This window comes from Pieris napi, chromosome 6 (genome assembly GCF_905475465.1).
Source record: "Pieris napi chromosome 6, ilPieNapi1.2, whole genome shotgun sequence".
Classification (NCBI taxonomy): domain Eukaryota; kingdom Metazoa; phylum Arthropoda; class Insecta; order Lepidoptera; family Pieridae; genus Pieris; species Pieris napi.
This window is the reverse complement of record NC_062239.1, coordinates 3,883,533-3,907,682: the sequence shown is the minus strand read 5'-3', so window position 1 is coordinate 3,907,682 and position 24,150 is coordinate 3,883,533. Positions and strand designations below refer to the sequence as shown.

The 24,150-nt window shown below is 31.2% G+C and overlaps 1 protein-coding gene across 2 annotated transcripts; it reads left to right on the top strand.

Annotated features, from left to right (window-relative positions):
* Positions 1-2,511: 2,511 nt before the first annotated feature.
* LOC125050144 lies at positions 2,512-22,579 on the top strand. Of its 2 annotated transcripts, none has more exons than XM_047649771.1 (8): positions 2,512-2,817; positions 4,801-4,982; positions 11,212-11,429; positions 12,661-13,101; positions 18,416-18,680; positions 18,857-18,956; positions 19,382-19,565; positions 21,684-22,579. In XM_047649771.1, the coding sequence occupies exons 1-8, from the start codon at positions 2,707-2,709 to the stop codon at positions 22,142-22,144; spliced, it is 1,962 nt and encodes a 653-aa protein (XP_047505727.1). In that variant the 5' UTR covers positions 2,512-2,706; the 3' UTR covers positions 22,145-22,579. The 2 variants fall into 2 exon arrangements, with proteins under 2 accessions (XP_047505727.1, XP_047505728.1); XM_047649772.1 differs by lacking the exon at positions 2,512-2,817 and adding an exon at positions 3,070-3,448.
* Positions 22,580-24,150: the final 1,571 nt, after the last annotated feature.

Sequence of the window (24,150 nt, the reverse complement as noted above, 5' to 3'; positions counted from 1 at the left end):
TCTTTGTGAGTATAATAACTATAATTACCAACCAGTTAAATTCCCTCATGCCTTTTGCTCGAAAGATTGTATTACCATGTATTTTTTCTGTCTGTATCTTTATAGATCCTGAGAGAGAAGACTGCTTTTGATCTTCTTAACGAATTCCATTTGTACTCTTGGAATTAAAAAGCTCTAAAGTTCATATAGCGTGAATGATATCGCAAAGGTAGGTATGTTAAGAGGCTGCATAATTGATTTTGTTTATTGACAGTTTACTGAAGATATTTAAAATATATTCAGATTCTAATACAACCTTAAACTGTATATAATATATATCATCAAATAATATAAATTCTATTAAACTATGACAGTACATTTAATTGTGTTACCTAAAATGATACGTTTCATTTAGATTTCCATAATCAGTAATAGAACCTTGCATTGATGAATGCACATACAGAAAATGTATAATAATTTCTACCCAGGTATTAAATTTTTAAGGATCAATTGTCGTTGCCGCTTTAAGTAATTTTAGTCTAATCAATAACAAATATAAAATTAAAAATAAAAGTAAAAAGATAAAATTTCCACCACTTAATGTTTTAAGTAACAGATTTTTATACAGTATATCGATTTCTTATCCCGTCGACACCAGACGAGCCTCAGCAAAGCGTTTTTTGAGGCACGTTCTGGTGCGCACGACTTCTTTGTACCAGATGTCAATAGAGTAATATTTCCGATCCGATACGACTTAGGTGCCCTGAAAAGAGCGTACCATTCCCTTAAAAGCAGACAACACACCCGTATCAGATCTTGCGTCTTCTTCTTGGCGTTATAGGTCACTGGAAGCCTTAAGCAGTTCTTTTTAAGTAAACTATTTTGTAGATGGAAGAAGAAGATGCACATGCTTTTTTTATATATCACTAAAATAATGCTGCGTCTTCGATGTACAATTTTCTTTACATAGAATAATTATAAATATACGCCTTCGTTATATTTGACACTCTCTATTGGTGAACCACATGAAAATATGTGCAGTAGTTTTGAGATTATCGCGAACAGGCAAAGCGGAGGAGAACTTTCTTTCATGATATGACGTGAATATTCTTCTTCTTCCTATCCGGTGCACTCTTGACAGAGCGGTCGTGATCGCTAGGACGTAGTTGTAATATTAAGGGCAGATGTGATGCGCTTCACGACGTTTTGCCATCGTTGCCTATTAGTGGTCATCCTGCTGCACTGATTGAGAGAGTCTGATTAAGAAAAAGGTTAAAGGTGAATATTAATTAATGTTAAATAAATTTATACCACAATACATTCGTTGTATCTATAGAAATAGTCGCTGCGGCTAAAATCTTTCTTTGTCTAAATGATGATAGCCAAAGACACATGTGTCTGTGACGTTGAGATTGTCGATTATCTAATGCTTCTCCCTTTTCACATAAAGCAGAGGCAAACTAACTAACGCACATATAATATCTGCCGGCTATCACAATTCGTTTTGTGACTTAATAAATACCTACTAAGTAAAACACAATTTAATTAAAATTTACAATAACACTAAAAATAAACAACGTTTTTTTGTGAGTGTTTGAAAAAACAAAACCGTTTCCGTACGATTTTACAGAAACGAAAGACTTACACGTAAAATAGTATAAAATAATATCTGATATTCGAACCACATAGCAAAGAAGGGGTTATTACCCAGTGAAAAAGGTTAAACCCGATTCCTTAGTAAAATCATTGTAACACGGATTGTGTTTCGTAAGGACGGGTTCATTTTATGTAACATTTTGAAGATCAAGATTCTATACATATGCATATTATATTATATTACATCGAAGTATTTTTTGGTCTTCTGTGGTTGTATGTGATTAAGTTACCATGTTGTATTTTACTCATTTACCGTTTACAGTCGTGTGTTTAAGTAAAAATAGAAACAATGATATTATAGCCACTTGGCTCAGGTCATAGTAATGAACAAAAATGTAATTGTTAGTCATAGCGTAAACACAAGTCAAATCATGAATTTTTATTTCATAATTTTGTGATACACTAGGGTTTTCAGAATTAAGCGCCCTCTATTCTATTGTTTAATATTCGAACTACATCAGATATGTTGTCAATAGATCTAGGTTTACACAATACCTTACCCGACTCTGCTTGGTAAACTAGATGGCGGTAATACAAGGAAAAAGAAGTCATAATAATAGCATATTTCTTAAAGATACTAAGAATTGATTGCTATAAATTTATTTTTTACCGTCTAAATTTAATTCTATTATCAAAATTTTTGACTTACTAAATTATAGTAATTGACTGAATTTAAGATGCATAATTAAAGAAGAGTACCAAAATCCGTACAACCTCTATATCTGACTACACACAAGATGGCAGTTTAATTCATACAAACAAGAGTATTTTAACCAATTGGAAGTTGTTATATTTCTGTGTTCAACAAATTCAACCAATAATATAACGAGATGTGTCCAACTTCCAGGCACAATGACGTCATTATTTCCACGTTGGAAGCTGTCAATTTGTCACAGTCATGTTTTGTAAATTTTATTTACTAAAATTGCAGCAGCATGTTTTTACAAACTAATAAATGCATTGATTCTTAGATTAAGCGTTGATATAGAATAACAATTAATTGAAAATAGTGTCTGTTGAAAAGTGATATGGTTTATGTAATGATGACCTCTAATTGGAATTATTGCAATCATGACTCTTGTTAATGAAGACATGGATAAAATGTGGGAATACTTATCCAAGAATGATCAAGAAGTTAATGTTGGAGAATACAATAAAATTGACAACATCGCGCATAATATGGTACGTACTTACAACCTCAAATTTGGCTTTAACTCGTAATCACTACCGATAAGATTATAGGTATTACATTTACAACGCAAACCCAATAACTGTAGAAGAATAGGGAAATGTATTTGGTGAAAGGAGGCAAGTGAATTAAATGACGCGCGCTGAAGCAATGAATTTTTGACTGGCGTAACTCGTAGAACTGCTTTCATGGGCCTATGCCCCTACTTTTACCGTTACCCGCTCATTTTGTTATTGGATCGGACGTGGCTAGCGCGCCGGCTCATTTTATTGACAAATCCACGGGTTTCCTTATCTAATTAGTGTTAAACGCGCCTCAGTATTTTCCCCGTCAGTGTATCTCTCACCGAGCGTGATTGTGATCGTGTGTGTAACCGGCGTGACAAAACACAAACAAGTTATAGTTGTATTGGTTTGCCAACAAGGCACCATGCGGTTGCTTTTTCCATATGCCAATTAATTATTATATAGAGTTCCTATAATTTATGACTGAAAAGGTGTCTGTTTGTGTACTTATATTAAACATTTAGTGGTATATTTTAAGTTGATTGGATTTAATGAGTTGACAGACTCATGACTATCTAGGAAAATGGATAAGAAACTAGATCTTTTATCTCTGCTAGAGGTTTGTTTTATTTTATAGTTTAAATTATTTTTATATAATATTTTAAATAATAGTAATGGCACAATTTGGACACAATATAAAATGGAAGAATAGTAATTATATCAATTTCTTTTTCATCAGCAACATATTAGTTTTCTAAAACAAATATTTTGTTAAGACCAGCATATTAAGGTATAGCTATCTATATAAAGCTTTTATAGATATATTTTGAATGCCAGGTATCTTGGATATATATAAGGTTTCTTGGCTTAACCAACCTTAAAGATGTACACAAGTATTTCTAAATTAGATAAAGATACAATATGGATGCAACTAGCAAGCACTTAAGACTAAATAATGTAATTTTACCCAATCTAAAGTCAACCTATTTAGATACCTTCCCCTTTAAAACGATTCGACGAATTATATCATATATATATATATATATTATAAAATTTTACTAAATATCATTTAGATATAATTTCATGATATATTACTTTTTATTAACAGTTATATAAATTTGATTATGTATATATGAGGCAAATTAGTTAGTAGATTATTATTATAATTTCTGCACCTTATTAAAATTCTATTGCATAAAATGCACCTCCTTTCACTTTATCTTAAAGTAAAAGTCATAAATGAAAGTAAGTTTCATAATGTAAAGTAAAAGGCTGCCTGAACATAACAAATTAATAAATTTAAGTTAATGTTATCCCTAATATGCTAACTATAACTCATTAGCATTATATGTTGTAATAATCATTAAATAACAGATTCATTAATAAAAATTAGTTAAATCCCTTTAATTGTATGCCATTAACATATTGATAATTGGGTGTCTGTCTGTCACACATTAGACATCTAATTTCCGGGGTTCTTCATGCTAATATGGATGTGGCACTGATCAAAAAGCAGGAAATACAAAAATAAAGTTTTGATTTGCTTAAACAAATGTGAAAAATAATAAAGTATTTTGTCTGAAAAATACAGTAATTCCATGACTTAACATTTGTAAAAAATGTATACCCCATGCCTATGTGACAACTATGTATTTCACTTTCTTCTTTAATTAATTTATTATTTAAAAATATTTTATTAGAAGACTATTTAATTAAACTAAGCATAGCATTATCTTATCTTAGTATATTGCCTACTACCTGATTGGTAATCATTTGGAGCCTTCTGTTCTAAAGTAGCAAAAATGTGTGTTTACCCCCATGCTATATAATGCAACTATGTAATATAGTACTTAGACTTCATGAGTTTGAGTAATATGCATAACAACCAAGCAGAATTTCAAATTAGTAAGCTATATAAGTTTAATTAGTGATTTATTGAAATATGTTTTTAAAAATATGAAATTCTTACAGTCTGACTCATGGCAGACAACAGCGGATGACTTTCTGGAGAACATATTTTCTCTGGAGCAGGGTTCATTGGATTTCCTAGAACACTCCATACCAGATTTCAACCTATGTCCTAATGAGCCTGAAATTAATGGACTAAGTAGTTCCAGTTCGGATAGTGGGGTTTCCTCAGATCAAACTGAATTGTAAGTATACTAGCTTTTTTAAATATTTGAAGGTGGGCTATGCGGGCAGTGGATGTCATTGTCAAGTTCTAAGACGGTCTTAAAAATTACATGAATATTCTAGTGAATTTTGATCTTAGGTGTTACATATAAAATATATTATATTATAAGCATTTACAAATACGACAAAATATGTTGTATGTGCAAGTAATACTAATCTTGAATCTCATAGAATGCAATTATGATTATTTTAACATAGTCAGCAAATTGATTGTGTTTCAAGATGGTTTCAAATGCTGACTAATATGTATTGCTTCATATACTGGTTTAATTTGTTAATATAATTAGTGACCTTATAACTATAATGTATTTTAACGCATGTTCTATGATAATGCATGGCATAAATGCACTGATAACACTTTGATGTATAATGTATATATAAAAGATAACCGGCCCGTGGCAACAATATTTTTCATCGTAAATTATAATTTTATGAAGTTTTTAATTGATGCGTACAAAAAAAATAATTAAAATAACTAATATATTTAGGTAGATCGCTTATATCATATATGGGTTCATTTAAGAGGCGATTAAACGGGAATCTCTTGGACAGGTGTGCCTATATATATGGCAATAGGCCACATCGGTCACTATGTGGAATTGTGGCAAAATGTCTGTCTTCTGTATAAAAAAAACCTTATTGTACCTTATTTACATAATATATATGTATATAAGTTAGTATTAACTTGTACCTCCATTAAGTGTGAATATTTTTTCCTGTAAACGTTATGTTGCGTGTTAATGGCAGAGAAGAGAGGAACATCTATTTAAAATTTAACATGATAAGCAATGGATCTTATTCTACCGTGACGTAACATGTCATCATACCTCACCTCAACCTCAGATTATGTTCATGGCCTTTACGGGCAACTTAGCATTTGAACTGTAGACTTAAATGTATGCAAATATTGTTGCTATGACATTTTTTATATATAATCTTGTATAACCTCTGTGTCGATCAGGGTATGTAATGTTCGGCAAAGTAGCGGGATTACTAGTGATGCAACACGAATATCAAACCTGCCGTATGGCAAATACGAATAATTCAACAAGGCAAAAACTAATACATACTATTATTTTTTATACTACGATTTTTATTTGACGAAGCAAAAAAAAAGTCTCTCGGCACGTAACTTTTTTCATCGCGAGGGACAATCTTTGTATGGAAGAAATACAAACCTTTATGCCATTTTATTGACCGATATGGGCATTTTAAATGAACCCCCAATTTGTAGGTTGCCAGTAGAAATCCTAGTAGGGTTCTATAGCCCTAAATAATTATTAGAATTAAACTTACATATAAAAAGGAACTCTGTCATAATTGTCTTCAACCATGCTTTGTTGCATTTGGTTACGCCATTGGAATTTAAATCGCACCTGTCTTTATGAATATCGATGAATCATTTGGAATTTGTTATGTTAACGGGTCTTCCGTAACCGCTCAACAACGAAATGTTTGCTAAGTATCCACACTTTAATAGTACCGCGACATAAATGACTAGGATTACAGCTTATAAGTATGTTTGGGTACTTATTATTAGATAAATACTCGCTGTGATGAACGAGTTTTGCTGTAAAAACGCATATAGGCATTAGCACACCAACCTCTCCCTCCGCAAGGCATATATTATCATAAATTTGATATTTATGGGTACAATTCGAAATATGAAGTCTGTCAATTACGTATTGGAATTTTAGATACGGGAGTCTATCAGTTTTTGTTAATCAGGCAAATATATATTTGCCTAATATGGAATTTGGTTGTAGTAGCCCGTGATTCTTTATCCTATTCGTGCAGGTGGTTGGTTGAATTATTCTTTCAATTTTTACAATAAAGACATGCTTTGCAAAGAAATACATCTCGAGGAAACCGGCGTGTCTTATCATCAATGACTGAATTCGAGAGCATGAGATATATGCATTTGAATTCTATTATCAATAATGGGGCAGTTTCATTTAGAGACACCGGTCACAGACAATCCTATGTCGACTAAATTTGTGAGAGTTGTGTTACGCTTATCGCTAATTCACTGAACAGTATTTATTTTGATTTAGCGATGGTTTTAAAATAATATTATATTGGAGATGATCCATTAGTTAATGTTAGATATGTACACGCAATGAAAATATTAACTAGAATAAAACTTTAACACATTCGATGTAACAATTTATTTTACATAACTTGTTTCGTTAATCATGGAGCTATCTCTCGATTCCTTAAATTCAAATCAAATCAATCCAATACATATTTGACGTTCTGTTTCTAATACCAGAAGTCCCTCGCTGATTATTTAAATGTGTAGTACTTGCCTTAACCAAAGACAATAAGTTATTACATTTTAAAACTAAATGTATTAAGTTCTTAAATGCATATGCAACAACTAAGAACCGAAAAAAATATATGTAAAAGAGGAAAAATTGTTAATTTTGACTCAATTCTAAAATTCCAAATTTATTAAAACTCTACTCAGTCGTATGCTAAATGTATCAATTACTAAGGGTCTGTTTCACAATGTATGGATAAAGTACCAAATAGCTATGCAACACATAAATTATTTGGAAGATAAATTGTGCTATTTGACATTCACCGGACTCATAACTTATGATGGACTTTATGTAACTAATAGCGCTATCTGACAGTCGTGAAACGCAACAATAGTGTTTATCCTACCAATAAGTAATAAATAGCTAATTTGGAACTTATGTAAAACTTATCCGTACATTGTGAAACAGACCCTAAATAATTAAAAAGCAATGTATAAATTTTAAATAATAAATCGACGTTATATCGAGGTCACATGTTATCATTACTTGTTCGTATCAGTACTATCTTCTATATATCCTTTCCGTCACCTTGCTGTTTTTATAACATACATTGTATTACATAGATCTGTTAAATCCGGGTACCTGTGTTCCATGCTTACTAATATGCAAATGGAAAACAATTGAACCTTACAAATAGCTGCAATTAGCAGCCGTAGTTTGGAGAATAAAAATATGACAGATATTAAAAACTCTTGCTCACCCAAAGTCAAGGCTATATTCGTCTACGGAAAATATTTTTACAGCGCCACAGGTACATTCAATTGTTTAAAAATTTCGTAACTGATAATAATGTACATTACATTATTTACATAACTCGACGTTTTGAGTGGTTTCCAGTAATCGTTGTCAACGAGAGCCAATCATAATAATTATGTCTCAATGTTTGAAAACTGTTGTTTTTCATTAAATTATGTTTGAGATAAACGCTGGTCCTGTTGTGCTTATTATAATGTTTCTAATATTGACGTTCATAATTGGGCATAGTTATATGAATAAATTAATTTTGTGGATAAAAAATACAAGGAAATATAAAACTGTTATCGTTTATTTTATAATTTTTAATTATAAATAATTAAAAATACTACGCCATAGATTAAAGTTGGAAGAGTCAAATTCTGTACTAGAAACAATCTTTATACCTCAATTTTCTTAACTTGAATTGACATAATGCCCTATAACCCCTAGATGCGACAGAGGGCGTCCAGTCACTGTGGCCATAAGATTTTTTTTAGTATCTATATATCTTTCTTATTGATATACCTTATAATCTGTTCGAATTACTTAGCGTAAGTTTGCTTAGTAAATATTATACAATTCTTAATTCAAATTAGATTAATATTACAACACAATCCAGGACTTTACACAATCATGATTTATTTAAACAAGAAAGTCAAGTTCATTCACTTTCTAAGATACGAAGCAAAACTTAACAGGTTCTTGACCAGTTGAAATTAATTTGGTATTATGTGATTTCATCTCATGTCTTAAAAATACGACGATGGAATTTAAATAACAGGTTTGATTTTGAATAAAATACTTTGCGTGAAACACGTGGAAATTTAATAATTATATGTATAACACTGTATAAGTTTTTACTTCCTAACCTAAGTAAGGCATTCTAAAATCATATTTCATTAGTTTTCTTTAAAATATTCGATGAGTGAAAAGCATGAATGTTCTGCCATTTTCTTTATAATGATGAAGTTTACATTTCGGTTGATTTTTATACCAATTTCGTTTCCCTTCAATTGTACAAATATGGAAGATTAAATTACTTCCTTAGAGGCGAAAATATTATAGTATACTTGCGATCACTTACTTGCCTTGATGTGAAATGTCGGCGTAAATACAGAAACCCTTCCTCAAGTTTATAATTGAATGCTTGAAATAATTTCTACAGATGAAGGTTGAATCAGAGATTGTCCTTTTCAGTGTCGTGCCATTTGAAAATAAATAACAGTGACAACGTTCTATGGCTATTTGAGGCTTCTGTCGTTAATTATTGACCCCCCCCCTCCCTCCCCCGTGTAACGCGCCGTAACGTTTTTCTGTACCCAATAGTAAAACGTTAAAATACCATTATGTGCTGGAAAGTCGAAAATAATATTAACATTAACGCGTAATTCAATCCCCACCCCGCATCGTAATGTTTTACAAAAGAATCCCTCCCCCCCCCCCTTCCAAACTTCGTTACGCAATACTTTAACGCTCCCTGTCCATATGACGCGTTTTATTTCGAAGAAAAAGGGATACGTTACCATCCATATTGGGGAACTATATGGACATAATAATGAAACAAAAAGTATTAATAAAAAATATTGTTAAACATTATTGCTGCATAGTGATGTTATTTACATATACTGAAACGTAAAAGAGGCCAAGGAGATACATTGAAAATTCATTTGTGTCAATATTACTTGGAAATAAATGCTTAGTTAAGTGATTTTTGGGTATTTCTTAAGCGATATTATGCCTTTACCTCGTCATACTGCAGTTTATTGCGTCACTGCTTGTTTATAATGCCACGTACACATTCTATTTTCACATCACCTACTTATATACTATTTTATGCCTAACTTTGCGGAAGTCCTTCAGTAATAATTATTTCGCGAAGGAAATATTTGTATGGTGCTTATAATATTAAACTTTAAGGAAAAATACATATACGCAAGGTGTAAATTAAGGTTTCATTGTATTGGTTTATAGGATTCCCTTTAGAAACTTGAGTATTGTGTACAAAATGAATTTTCATTAAACCATTTGACTAGATATCTTAATACAGTAGAACCTCGATAAGATAAAGTCCAAGGGAAACACAAAATATTTTATGTTATAGAGGTTTTAAGTTATCAAGGTTCTATGTCAGGTAAAGGTTAATATAGAGGTATGTACATGTTTCTATGTACCCTTCCTCCCATTTTTACTTGAATGCATCTGTGGAAATGGAAAATTAAATATGTAATCATATTTATTCACATTACTTACATTACATAAAAATAAAACAACAACTAAAGGTTTAGTCTACTTAAAAAAATCTGTGATTTTCTTTTGTTTTAAAAAATTCACTGTTTCTAAATCGATTTGATTTTCAATGACAAATAGAGAGGAGAATACATTAACACATTAACTTATGATGCAAGTAAGTCGTTGTCACAAAGCTAACCGCCGCAAAGCTTTGAAGAATTTAGATAAAGCAAACAATAGGTAATGTATTGTTTACGTTAACAATACATTAGTAAACACGTGCAAGCAATAAATACCGAAACCATTTGTTTTGACACTCTTATAAAATGACTCATTCACAAACAATTTTATGTTATAGAGGTTGTGGAAACATTTCTTTTAGTTACTGAGGGCCTATACAGAGATTATTTATTTACGTTATAGAGGTTGCGTATTTTAAGTTATAGAGGTTTTGGGCTCTGATGGGAAGGGAACATAGTATTTTTTGAAGTAACAGAGGTTTTTATGTTACCGAGGTTTACGTTATCGAGGTTCTACTGTATATATAAATTACGCGTCACGTTGTTTGTCCGCTATGGTCTTCTAAACTACTTAACCGATTTCAATCAAATTAACACACTGTGTGCAGTTTGACCTAACTTAAAAGATAGGATAGCTTACATTTATATAATTCTATTGTACGTGTGTATGTCACTGAACTCCTCTTAAACGGCTGGACCGATATTAATTATTTTTTGTATGCATTTTGGTGGAGCCCTGGATGGGTTAGATTCACAAATCAGCCCGGCAAATGGCGCTGCAGTCGTTACTTTTTTTAATATCCTAATAACTTGAAATATCACGTCTGTTGGATCCGCTAGTAGTTTATAAAAATATTCATATAATTTTATTTTTCTAACAGCGATTTCGAACAACAACTATCGCCGTATCTCATACAAAACTCGTGCGACGAAGAGGTCAATGGCCCTAAGCCCATGAGCCCAGGCCAAAATGTGATCAATGATGGATCTACAAGCCCAGGCCGAGATGTAATTATCAATGACAACTCAAGCTCTACAGATTTTGATATTTTGGACTTCGAACAGAATGTTGTGCCCAGCTTCATCAATACATTCCCAGGTATGTTTGAACAGTTGAGACCATTGCGCAATTTGTATTATTGTGTATTTAAGGTTATTGAGTAAAATTTCCATGTTTTATTTATATCAAGAAAAATTTGGTATGGTTTCTGAATTGTTTAATTTAAATGTCTATGCAATCCCTATTTTTTTTTACTGACCAATCATAGGAACAAACACCGAATTGTAACTAAACCATTTAACAAAATAGGGATTAATTATCTGAAATAAATTGCTTGTACTTAGTTACATAAAAATTAATGCTAATTAAATACCTCACGGGACAGAAAGTAAGGGAAATGTAGACAATGCAGATATTCGTAGTATGAATTTGGTTTATTAATTGAATTGGATTAGAGACAGGACGACTGCCCTTGAAAGCTTATTTATTTTAGCTTAGAAATCTAACTATCGATGAGTCCCGCTAATAACGCAACATGTAATGTATATTATATTAAAAAACAAATTAGTTTAATCTTAATCACTTTAATAGAAATAATGCTTAATTCACAAAACCTAAGTGTATGAAAAATCTTTAATAGAAATTGTAAAAAAAAATTAATAAAATTATTTAGTTAAATTAGGCTATTTCAACAAACCATTCTTTGATGATGTAATTTAGTATCCGATGCATTAATGAGTATATTGCTTTGTGAACTGTTTCTTATGTTATGGCTATATTAATTTTGTTACTTGGAAAAGTCCATTTTCCATAAGAAAATTTCACTGTCTTGCTATATGACCGATATGTTTTTGTATCAGAGATCACCTAAAACTATGCTATTTATTACTATTAGCAAGATTGTTCCATTTTTAAATTAATATATTGTTTTTACTGCTCGGTATTAAAGTCTCTGGCTTGACGGGGTAACTTCCACTTAAGACGGAGTTTCAATTTTGTTATTCGCAGTAGTTAAATATTTATTCAGTAGTAAATTGAAACGGAAATAAAATACTAAATATTGTAAAGATAATTGTATTACAATGCTCGGCCCCTAGATACCACTAATCTTCTGTCTGATAAAATTATTGATACACAGAATTATAATTCTATCGTGGAGGTTATAAAGACTTGCTTTAGGAAATAAATTTGACCAATTTAAAAACCTAAACATATTTTATCGCGTGGACTTCTTCATTAAAAAATTAATTGTATTGAGTAATCTATGGCCGGCTAAGCTATGATAATCTCTATAAGTATTTTTAAAATTGTTAAACTATTATTTTTTTAGTCAAGCCGGAAAGAAAGCGTCGCTCGTCCAGCTCAAGTCAAGTGACAGTTCAGGCGAAAGTTCAAAGGCCAGCAATAAAAATTCCCGCCACATCAGTACAGAAACCCCAACTAGTTGTCAAAGCCCAACCACAGAAGCCGATGAAAGTTGCCAACATACAAGTGATAAATCCACAGACTAAAGTCTACTCGAAACCTGTGGAATCAGTCGCGCCACAGAGAAGAGTAATCCGCGTAGCTCCCATGGCCGGTAATCCCAGATCAATATTGTTGCCAGTGACAATAAAGGATATGAAGGATTTGAAATCGATAAAAATAATAAATGCAGCCGATTTGAAAAATGCTTCGAATATCAAAATTGCAGCTGCCAATTTGCTGTCACAGAGTAAACGGCATGAGGAGTCGAGAAGTGATTACGAATATGACAGCAATATGAATTGCGGTAAGTTATTTTTCTTGTATAGATTCTTTAATTTTTAGAAAAGTTTATAGGATCTTCATGATCGACATAAACCATCTCAGAATACAGATTACAGAAGTATGTGTAGTAACGTTAATGTTGACCGTTATGCTGCTTTTTGTAAAGGTGAACAAAAAAAATGTACTTAAAAACTTGGGTCCATTAGATCCATAAAAAATTAACAGTTCATTGCGCTCTTAACTATCGCACTCGTCTCTTTCTGTCAAAAGTGTTTTACGCTGTGATGAAACGAGACAAATGAGTACTTTAGTTATAACGTTGCAATTTGACTGATTGCGTTGAGACAAATGGAGTAGACCCAGGATTCCGTTTGCAAATATCTCATTATAACTTTCTTTAAATCATATGGCAAACCATTTGCATCTCCTGAAATGCCGTCAACGCACTTGCGAGCCTTTTGGCAGTGTTAGTCTATGGACGACGGTATCACTTATCACCAGGTGAGCCCGTTAGCCCCCTGTACTATATATAAAAACAGCCTTGTTCCTAATTGTTATGTCTCTAATCTTTGTTGATAAAAAATAAGGCATTATAATCTATTAAGAAAGTCATTAGCTTTTAAACCTGACAGATACTTTCATAGTTATAACACGATACCGTAAAAGCCAGACCAGTCTCACTGTCTCTTACATTCTCTTTTAAAGTAGGTTAAGGTTCTGAATCACCGACTTGATCTTTGTAATATAAATCGTTCTAAAGATATCTGGTTTTCTATTATTGCATATTCATTTTAGTATCAAATATTGTTTTGATTACATCATTTTTACTCTTCTTTCGCCTTCCTGTCAAACTGTTTGCGATGTGTTAGTGACAGATGAGTAAGCCCTTAAAACCCTAAACGACTACTTTTGTCCAATCATAAATGTTTTGCTATGTTCGTAATTACCAATAATATATAATAGGTCTGTCAATTAATACTTTGATATTTCCTTATCCTGTATTATTTTTTTTCTCATTAAATGTTGTTTTGAATAGCCAGTGTCAAAAATAAAAAAGTTAATTAAAAATAATCCCTAAATTTACACTCCGTGTAAATTTTGAGGAAAGCTACCAATAAATGAGAGGAAGCGAAATTAGAGAATTATCACTAAATAAATTCAAAGCCCTCGTTAAACGAAAATTAATCAACAAAGCTTTTTATAAATTTGAGGACTTCTTAAATGATCCTAATCCTTGGGATTGAATTGCTCCAGTTCAAACAATTTGTATGACAATACTTGGCGATTAAAAAGAGTGGCGGAAAGTTTCTTGCCAGTTCTTCTTACCCGCTCTACGCCCTTGACTTGCGAACTGGTAGTAAATGTAAATTTACGATTAATTTAACTTGACGATTCAAAAGTGTACTTGGTTACCCACTTGAATAAAGATATTTTGAGTTTGAGTTTGAGGGGAATTGAAAATTGCCGTAAAATTTACTACTATGCGAGGTCCACCTTCCGAGTATCACATCTTATTTGCTAGCATGCCTTTTCCAGTTGGGACCCATTAATAGAAATGCATAGACGCTGAATGTGGGTTGATAGACTCATTCACAGAGTCAATTGTTTGATTTACTCGATTACACTATGCCGTTAACTGAGATTCGGTCAATGGACTTGAGCGCGCGCAGAATATTTTAAGGTTCACTCAAGGTTATGGTGTTAGACAATTTACATTTTTCGCGCTTAAATAGAGATGTTTATGAGAACTTTTTAATAATTATAATAATAGCCTTTTAATTCAGATACTTTTACATTTAAACACGTTTCTATTTCAATATTTTTTTAGGTATCTGTGTGCCTGTTATGAGAACATTGCAAAGTATATAAGTATAATTCACGAGAGAAATTAAATGTTACTCTTTAAAAATAGTGGTAATAAAATTTCAATTTAAATTGTTTCCCGTAGTTTTTATGTTGAAGAATATATTAAAAAGTTTTAAATATAAGTGAAATACATGATAGCAACAATTTTTTTAATGTTAATTATTTTTCAAGTTAAGAAAGCGTGTAATTTAACTGTAACGATTATAAATTTCTAACAATTTAGGTTAGTGTTTAAATATTGTCTTATAAACCTATATTTAACATTCGTAACGGAAATTAAGAAAACTTTTGGTGAAAACACTAATCCCATACGTTGTAGACACGAGCCGCGTTACAGGAAATCGCGTTGTAGGAGTATTCTCGTAATACCGTTTTGTTAAACTATTCAAAATTAGGAACACGAATTTAATAAAGTTACTTAGTTTAAATTTCAACACTCAATAACAACACTCAAATAGAACTGAACTGCTATGAGAACTACTAAAATCCAATCACTCGTGAGACAATTGATAATGTTGGTCCATAGGCAACAGTGGTCACTAATATAAGTGAACTCGTTATATTTATAATATTCTTTTAAAATACGATGTAGTTAAAAATGTATATTGTGCTGAACGTTGTTCTAGATCTATTTCTCGAATCCTAACAAAACAAAAAATTCTTGGCGATGTTAAATATAATGATTAAATTGTCAATTACGCTTAGAATCGACACGGACTTTTATATATATTAAGCTTCAGGCCACTTTATAAACACTTTTTAATATACACACAATTTAACACACCTTTGTTAATTCCTCTATCGCGATTTTTCTTATACGGATATTAACTTGAAATTCTCTTTCCATTCGCGTTGCTCAAATAATTGTATTATGACTCACCGTACTAGTGACGCATATTCAGAAATGTTCAATGCATTATCTTCATCCCTTTTTTACTTCTGAATTCTTAACAAAGGTTTTAGCAAAAAAAACTCAGGTCATACTTAGCATGTGTCACTATTTTTAAGTTATAAAAGTAAGAATGTATCTGTAAACGTAAAATTGTAAAAACCGTTAGATTGTAATCTATCGGTTATCGGTATTCGGTAGATTGTACTACACTAACTTAGTTATCATTCAAACTTCTTTGGTCAATTACAGATTAATTTTACTTCCCAACAATTTCATATAACTACCGAATAATAATACGTTAAATTGCAAGCAGTATGTTGAGTTGACAATCTTTCGACAGTTTACAATCTCGCGAGATAGATTACAATCTAACGGTTTTTACAATTTTACGGTGACATATCCACCTTATCTGTCCTTGAGTATTATCGAAATAGGTGAGCGAAAATACATGAAAACAATTATATAATATCTACTTTCCGATGAATAACAAAATAAATGATGAACGCTATCCGTGTTGAGAAATAATAAGGTTGTAATTGAAGTACGGTTATATTAAATATCTATGAAGTAAATTGATTTTAATCTGACCTATAGTCTATATAAAAATAGTTGATAAACTATCTACTAAGCTAATAGAGCAAGCTACTATTAAGACAATTTTTAATCAATCGAAATAAAATTAGTCTCTTCTTTCATGAGCTGTATGAAAAAAAACATGTCGCGCGTTATTCTTTTCCTTTTTAATCTAGTCAGCCAGTAACGTTTTCATACAGTGTTCGTAATCGCGAACTCTATTGAATAAAATATTTACTAATATTATACACAAATTATTTTTAATCTATAAGAGAACTAAAGAGACTGAATCTAAAGAGACTAAAATAGGTTGTAATGGAGATTACAACCTATTTTAGTCTCTGATACTCTAAAGTCTAAAAAAACGTCTTTTTGAATAGATGTGATAATAAAGTCTTATAAGTATAGTTATTCGCACGCAGTCATGTAAAACCTTTGATAATAAAATGTAATAGGGGTCAAGCGATAAAGCCAGGTTATAAGTGTAACCAAGCGTTATATTATTGGTTATACGTAAGATGGGGTTTCATTGTCGGGGAAGAACATGTCTTAATAACGAACTCAAAAATATATATAATATTAGAGCTTAATAGGAAAATGGAAAGATAAGATCTTAATTTTGTTTTTCTGCTTAAATTATGCTACAGATTTTTTTCTTTACATTAGCTTCTTTAGCTTATAAAATGCGAGAAATTAATGTTTTAACTCAACGTAGAATGCTTTATGCTATCTCCCACAACTCCAATATTATTTTATTGATAGAATCAAGTTTATTTCTGTAAAAAAATCACTGAAATATTCTAAAGATGCTAGGAATTGAATATTCGATCGAAACACCTGTAATACTGAACTGCCTTTCTTCATACGTTTCTTGGAAAATATATTTTAAGTTAAAATATGTACATAATACGCGCTATGACCACGTTATTGTCAATGTGACGCCTCAGAATATTTCATTCTTAAATATCCAACTCTCCGTATCCGCCCAATTTCTCATTTGTTTCCTAAGGACTATCAGTATGTAATTCACTGAGTCACTATACAACTATATTACTTATATTAATTAACACTTTGTTACGTTATTAGTACATATACTTTTTTTAATTTTGTATCAAGCTATCTATTCCAGGAAACCCTAAGTGCATAAGTAAATTTACAAATTTAAAACACAGATAATTATGACGACTTATACCATTATCTAAAATAAAATAAAAAAAACTAACAGCAACAATCTACTTATATTCTATAAAGAAATACACGGCATCGGAATTGAGAAAATAAGAAAGGTGAACTACGTATTACACGTAGATTTGTTTACCTATGATACTTATATCCTGTAATTAACTCTAGTACTTGTATCACAATATTGCATCATAAAGCTCCAACGTGTCGAACAATAGCGTGGCTGTCGAGAGGATCCGTTTCTCATTCAATATCCTTAAATTAAAAAATCCCTACAGTACTTGAGTTTTGTTAGTTTCAATACATCTTCATACTTTAATGGAGCTATCTACGATGTAAACTAACGAAACGTAATTATTTGTCGTATCGCAATACAACAAATATTGCATCATAAAGCTCCAACGTGTCGAATAATAATGTGGCTGTCGAGGGGAACCATTTCTCATTTAATATTCTAAAAAAACCTGTAGTCCTTGATTTTAGTTAGTTTCAATACATTTTCATACTGTAATGAAGATATCTATCGGAACACGATGTAAACTATTGTGTAACGTTGTTATGAGTCTAAATTAGTTAAGGTCCAACGTGTAAACAGCAGCATATTGTGAGAGTGTTAATCATTTTCATCCTTAGACCTTATTATACATTTTCATATATAAAAAAAGTAAACAAAACGTAAACAAATGCCTTAAACTCAATATCATGTGACTCACTTCGTAATAGTGTGTCAGCGCGCACATAATATTGCATCATAAAAGCTCCAACGTGTAAACAGCAACGTGGCTTTCGAGAGAAACATCTAATTTCTCATTTGTTTCCTTAGATGACTCAGGCAGCGACCACAGCGACGATGATTCCGATCAGAAGGACCAAATTCACGACGGGAGAAATGGGTATCCTCGTCTCGTTCTTACATCTGAGGAACGCCGTTTACTAGCAAAGGAGGGGATTACTCTGCCAACAAGCTATCCGCTCACAAAACACGAAGAAAGGGAATTGAAAAGGATACGACGCAAGATCAGGAATAAGATCTCTGCGCAAGATTCTAGGAAACGCAAGAAGGAATATGTTGATGGATTAGAAGACAGGTTAATATTTCTTTTCTTTTTTCACACTGGATTATCCTCTCGCTTCTGATAAAAAAATTATAATGATTTAATTTATTTTTTTTCTATATTTATTTCTTAGTCTAGAATATTTACGCTTAATGTACCCAATATACACTATAATATTATTGTTAGTAGTAACTACTATATATTTCCAGGGTCAAACAATGCACAGCAGATAATCAAACCTTGATGAAGAGGATCAAACTGCTTCAGTCACAGAACCAGACTCTTACGCAACAATTGAAGAGGTTACAGGTAATTAATTATCTTATTTTTATTTATAAATTTAAATCCAAGATCCAAATTTAAGAATGATAAATATTTGTTTCCATACCTAAGTCATATTCCATAAACATATATTATTTTTATTATTGCTTAAATATTATGAATAATAGTGGTTTTTTATTGTATATTAATAATATACAAAAAAAAGTGCCTGAAGGGCTAAACCACAGTACAAATTTCTTTACTTAAAAAAATCAACTTAAAAAAAAACGAAAATTAAAAAAATATATTTTAATTACATAAACATATAACATCTATCTTTAATTTAGGCAGCCAACCAATCACCCCATGTTGTCCAAAAAATACTTTTTTAAGATACCCTTGCAATAGTAGTTTATTTTGAAATCTAATGTTATGTTAAAAAAAAAAACTTAATTCGTTTATTAATTTTTCAGAGCGTATTAACCGGCGTAACGCCATCTAGCGGCAAAGCGCAGCCGGCGACATGTCTCCTAGTTCTCCTGTTGTCCGTAGCGTTAGTTGCCTTACCGTCAATGCGTGAGGAGCCAGTACGAAGGAATGAAAGGGCTTCCACCACTCCAGCTGCAGTTACTAGAGCACTGTTGTCTGCTACGAATAGTAAGGATTTTTTTTATACTGTTTATTTTGATTTTGTGTTCTTGTGAATTTCCTTACACTAATAGGGTAAAAATTTATATTTCAAACAAACACTCTACATTCAAAATCGGGTTTCAATGATTTGAAAGAAATAGTTACCGCAAATTTAAATGATGATAAAATAGTACAACAAAGTACCGTGTGACATAGGAATATAATTCAAATGTTACTCCAAAATCCATTTTAAATTTTCGCGGAAATTTTTCGATTTTAAATTAGATAGGCAATAACACATTGTATAGTTTTTAATAACACATTGAAATTTTTCAATTTCATTGTCTTTAGGGCACATACTTAATTTCTTATATAAAATAATTACACAATTAATTTTAAATTAGTTCTAGTATAGTAATAAAATTCAAGGTTTTTGTGTTAATTTATTTTTTAGGTATTTTTAATTGTTTTCTTAGACAATCGATATTTCAGACTATTGAAAAGCTATACAATATTAATATAGGTACATAGAGAATTTACTATAATACCTCTTTACAACATGCAATACATAGATAAAACTATCGTGAAAATCTTATATTTAGTTTCGGTCTTTGAAACATTTAAATTAAAAAATATTAGGCTTCTCCTTTCGTGCCGTTTTAGCGTCACCTTTTATTATCTTATATATCAAGATCATACTTTAGTATAGGTAGTATATACGATGTATTATAAAAAGAGGTTTTGCCAGCCCTTGATTACGAATGGTAATAATGAACCCAACCCGGACGTTAGTGAATGTCCTGAACGGTTCAGTTGTTAAGAGAAAGTACCAAAATGTACGCTTTGAATTCAATTCATTGTGCTTGCTCAACTTTGTTGCTTTGATTTATTATAGTATAAATAGAACTAGTATTAAAATAGTTTTATATTTCTTTCTATTATTAAATAATAGATGAACTCTTGAACTTCGTATCACCTACTAATGTAACAAAACGTAATACAACATTTTTAAAACAGACCAAAGACAACCTCATACTACAGCCATGAAACACATTTGTGAAGACACCTATATGACAACCAAGTGACACTTCTTTATATCTAAAAAGACTTAGGAACACAATAGGTTTGATTTAGGATTTTATTGGAAAATTCCGTAGTTTTTAGTATATTCTTTACTTATTATTTATGTTTCCCACTGTTTAAACCTTCTCTGGACGTCCACAAATAATTCAAGACCAAAATTAGCCAAATCGGTCCAGCCGTTTTCGAGATTTAGCGAGACTAACGAACAGCAATTAATTTTTATATATATACATAGATATACATAGATAGATTATAGATTACTACATATAATATACTGTAATAGATATATAAGGCGACCTGTCAGACTCGAAAAATAAACTGGTACTAAGTAGTCCAGGCTGAAACAAATAAATATATGTAGAAATTTGATCTAGGCACTAGGGGCTCTATTTACAAAAGTCCTTAGTGGACAGATGTAATGCCTCGAACCTCAGTAAAAAGTTTTTTAAACTCAATAGTAACTCCGTATATAAGTTATTTTGTCATTTATGTAACCGGACCGATAAGGCCGGCGCTTACGCAAACCAAACTCGAAATATCAGTTATCTCGCTGCTTGACATTTCATACGGTTTTTATATCAAAAGTCGAACACGATAAAATATGTAGGTTTGTAGGTAACTTTTAATGAAAAGTTAATGTTTAATTATAACAAAATTTGTTAATCGGCTAAAAGATCTTAAATAATTATTAATTAACGGCTAAAATTATAAATTAGTTGTATTTTACTTAATTTAATAATACATAGATTTACTAGTTATTATTATGCAATACAGATGGCGCTGTTCTTAAAATAATTGCATCACTTTTAAATAGTATTTATTTTTAAATTACGCGTAGTATAAGGGACGGGACAGCCCTGTGTAGTGGGTGGCTAGACTTATCTTCCGTACATACACATACAGTTTTTTCTAAAGGTTAAACGAGAATTGGATAAAATATAAAAAAAACGACTTCGACCTATGTATGCTTTTGCCTTTTATATACGCACTGTATCTGATTGTTAGGTTAGTTAATAATACGTATTTCATGTATAAACTTTGATACTCAATTTTTTTTTTTAGAAATGATCCTCGACGAGGCAGTAATAGATGACGGGGAATTCAACATGGACGAGCTGATCACATTCAACCGCGCGCATTCCGACCACGATTACCAAGTCGTCAAACAAACCGAAACCAAGCTTCCCGGAGGTTACATTGACCTACCAATAGACGAAGACTGGCCCCCAAACAAGAAACGTATGAAAACAGAGTTCGACTACGGAGACGGCAAGGACTACATTGCACCCATAATCAGACAAGAAAACTACGAAACGCCAAAAGCTTTACCGAAATTTGAAGAATTTGACAACACTCTAACCAATACCTTGCTTTCCACTGGACGGAAAATAGGCGAGCTTTTGAACGCATTTTCCTTGATTCCAGTTAAAAATGAGGATATTTTGGTCGAAGAGGTCGATTTCGATTCGAGAAACAATACTGAGGTGAACAGTTTTGTCGTCAATGGCACTAATGCTATATAAGATTTTATTTATAAAATACTATTTTATCGAAAGTTAAAACGAAAGTTGGGGATTTTAAGTCAAATGTACACTTATATAACAGTTTTTAATTAGCTGCTGAGCCTTTCAAATAGTATTTTATTTTTGTTTCGATTTTATTACATATATTTTCACGTGAATTCAAATCAATTCCTTAGTTATTAAGGAAAAATTATGTAGGCTTAGGAAATCTTGTCCATTATTTAGATTATATTTATTTTATAGATTTTAATATATCTTTCCGATATTTTTTAGCTTTTTTTATTTAAGCATTTGTTCGGTGCAATTAAGTTATGATCTTCAGTGTTATCGTAATATTATAGTTTTAAGTATACTTTATATTTGGTTACATTAAGATGTGTCGATACGAAATCGTTGTATTTGGAATGTAAATGTTTAATAAAATATGAGATATTGCTTAATCTTTTATTTGCCTCTGCCCTTGTATGCCATAGTTATTGACTACTCCTTAATAGTTTACGTTAAATTGCGGCAGGAAATTAAAAGGAAACAGAAAAAATCTGTAAAAAATTGTAAGGTTAGGGACATTATATTTCCAAAGAATATTACTAATATTAAATAAATACTAGTCCACATCTAAAGAATGAGATTTTTAATTTGTTATTTCAAAAGACTATTAATATGTGTAATATTTTAAGCATGATACATAATACAAACAAAATTTGTAAATGATTTTGAAATATTGGGCTCTAGTTTGTTAAAACTGCCTTCTAGTACGTTCTGTCGGCTTTTTTTGAATTAGGAACTTGTTTTAAATTTTTTGATTAATCGATGATTTATTAGTGACTATAGAATCTATACAAATTGTTATTTTAAAATGCTACTCTGAGCAAGATGGCGTCGCACTAGTGACGTACTATGCAAACACGTAAATAAACGTCGAGCTTTTACGGGTTATACATTATGTGATTTGTGTTTACTTTCAGATTATATTTCGATCATAAACAGTCTCCGAAGAAATTAAACTGAAAGTTAGGAGTAAACAGGCAGAAATTATTTAAAAGCATGTACGTCATCGTTGGACGATGGACTAATTCCAGTAATCCAGTTTGAAAATAACGTTTAGCAATAAATATTTTAATTAGGATTTTTTGATAAAATACTAGTTATTTTACTCTAAACGGTTTTATTTCTATGTTTATACTGATTAATAACACTTTAGCTTTCATTTTCTCAAATAGCCTTAATAGAGTTGTGGGGCTTTATATTGAAATAATACAGTATAGTGTATTGGTTTGGCAATTGATTTAAGCGCCATCTTGATTTAGTTATAAGCACTTTATAATGCTTTACAACAGCTGCCACCAACTGCAAGCTAACGGTTCTAGAAAATTGGGCTGACTATTTTTGCCAGCTAAAACACTTAAGCAAAATGCACGCCTGCCCACCTAATCTGCAGTAAATCGCTCAAAATTAATATTTTTTTTAAATCATATAGGTAACACATTGTACACTTATGACCATCAAAAAAAAGAAATGTATATGAAATGCTTCTAACTTTACATTTAGTGCTAGTTCTATCTAAAACTTGAGACAATTATATTAATATTAAATGACAAATTTAAAAAAAATATGTTCCTCTTGTTAGGCATATAACAATATTACAGACAACCTTACTAAAACTATATTTAATTATCTTCAATCTTCATAACCTTTAATGACGCAAAATAAATTTGTTTGTTTACGGATACGGAATACGGATGTGCATCATATTTTTATGCTAAATAATATTTTAATTATATGGACTTTTTAATACATCTGTTCACAAGGCGAAATTATACTTGATTATATTTTAAAGCACTTAGATTATTTATGGATGAATAGAAAACTAAATTAAATTTAAAAGTTTGCTTTGTGTGTCTATGTATCTTTGATTTATTCGTTGAGCGAGGAAAGCACCAGCTCTGGGGTCACCGATACTATCTACCAGGCGCCAACTTAAATTTTAATGAGCGCTTGTGCATTTG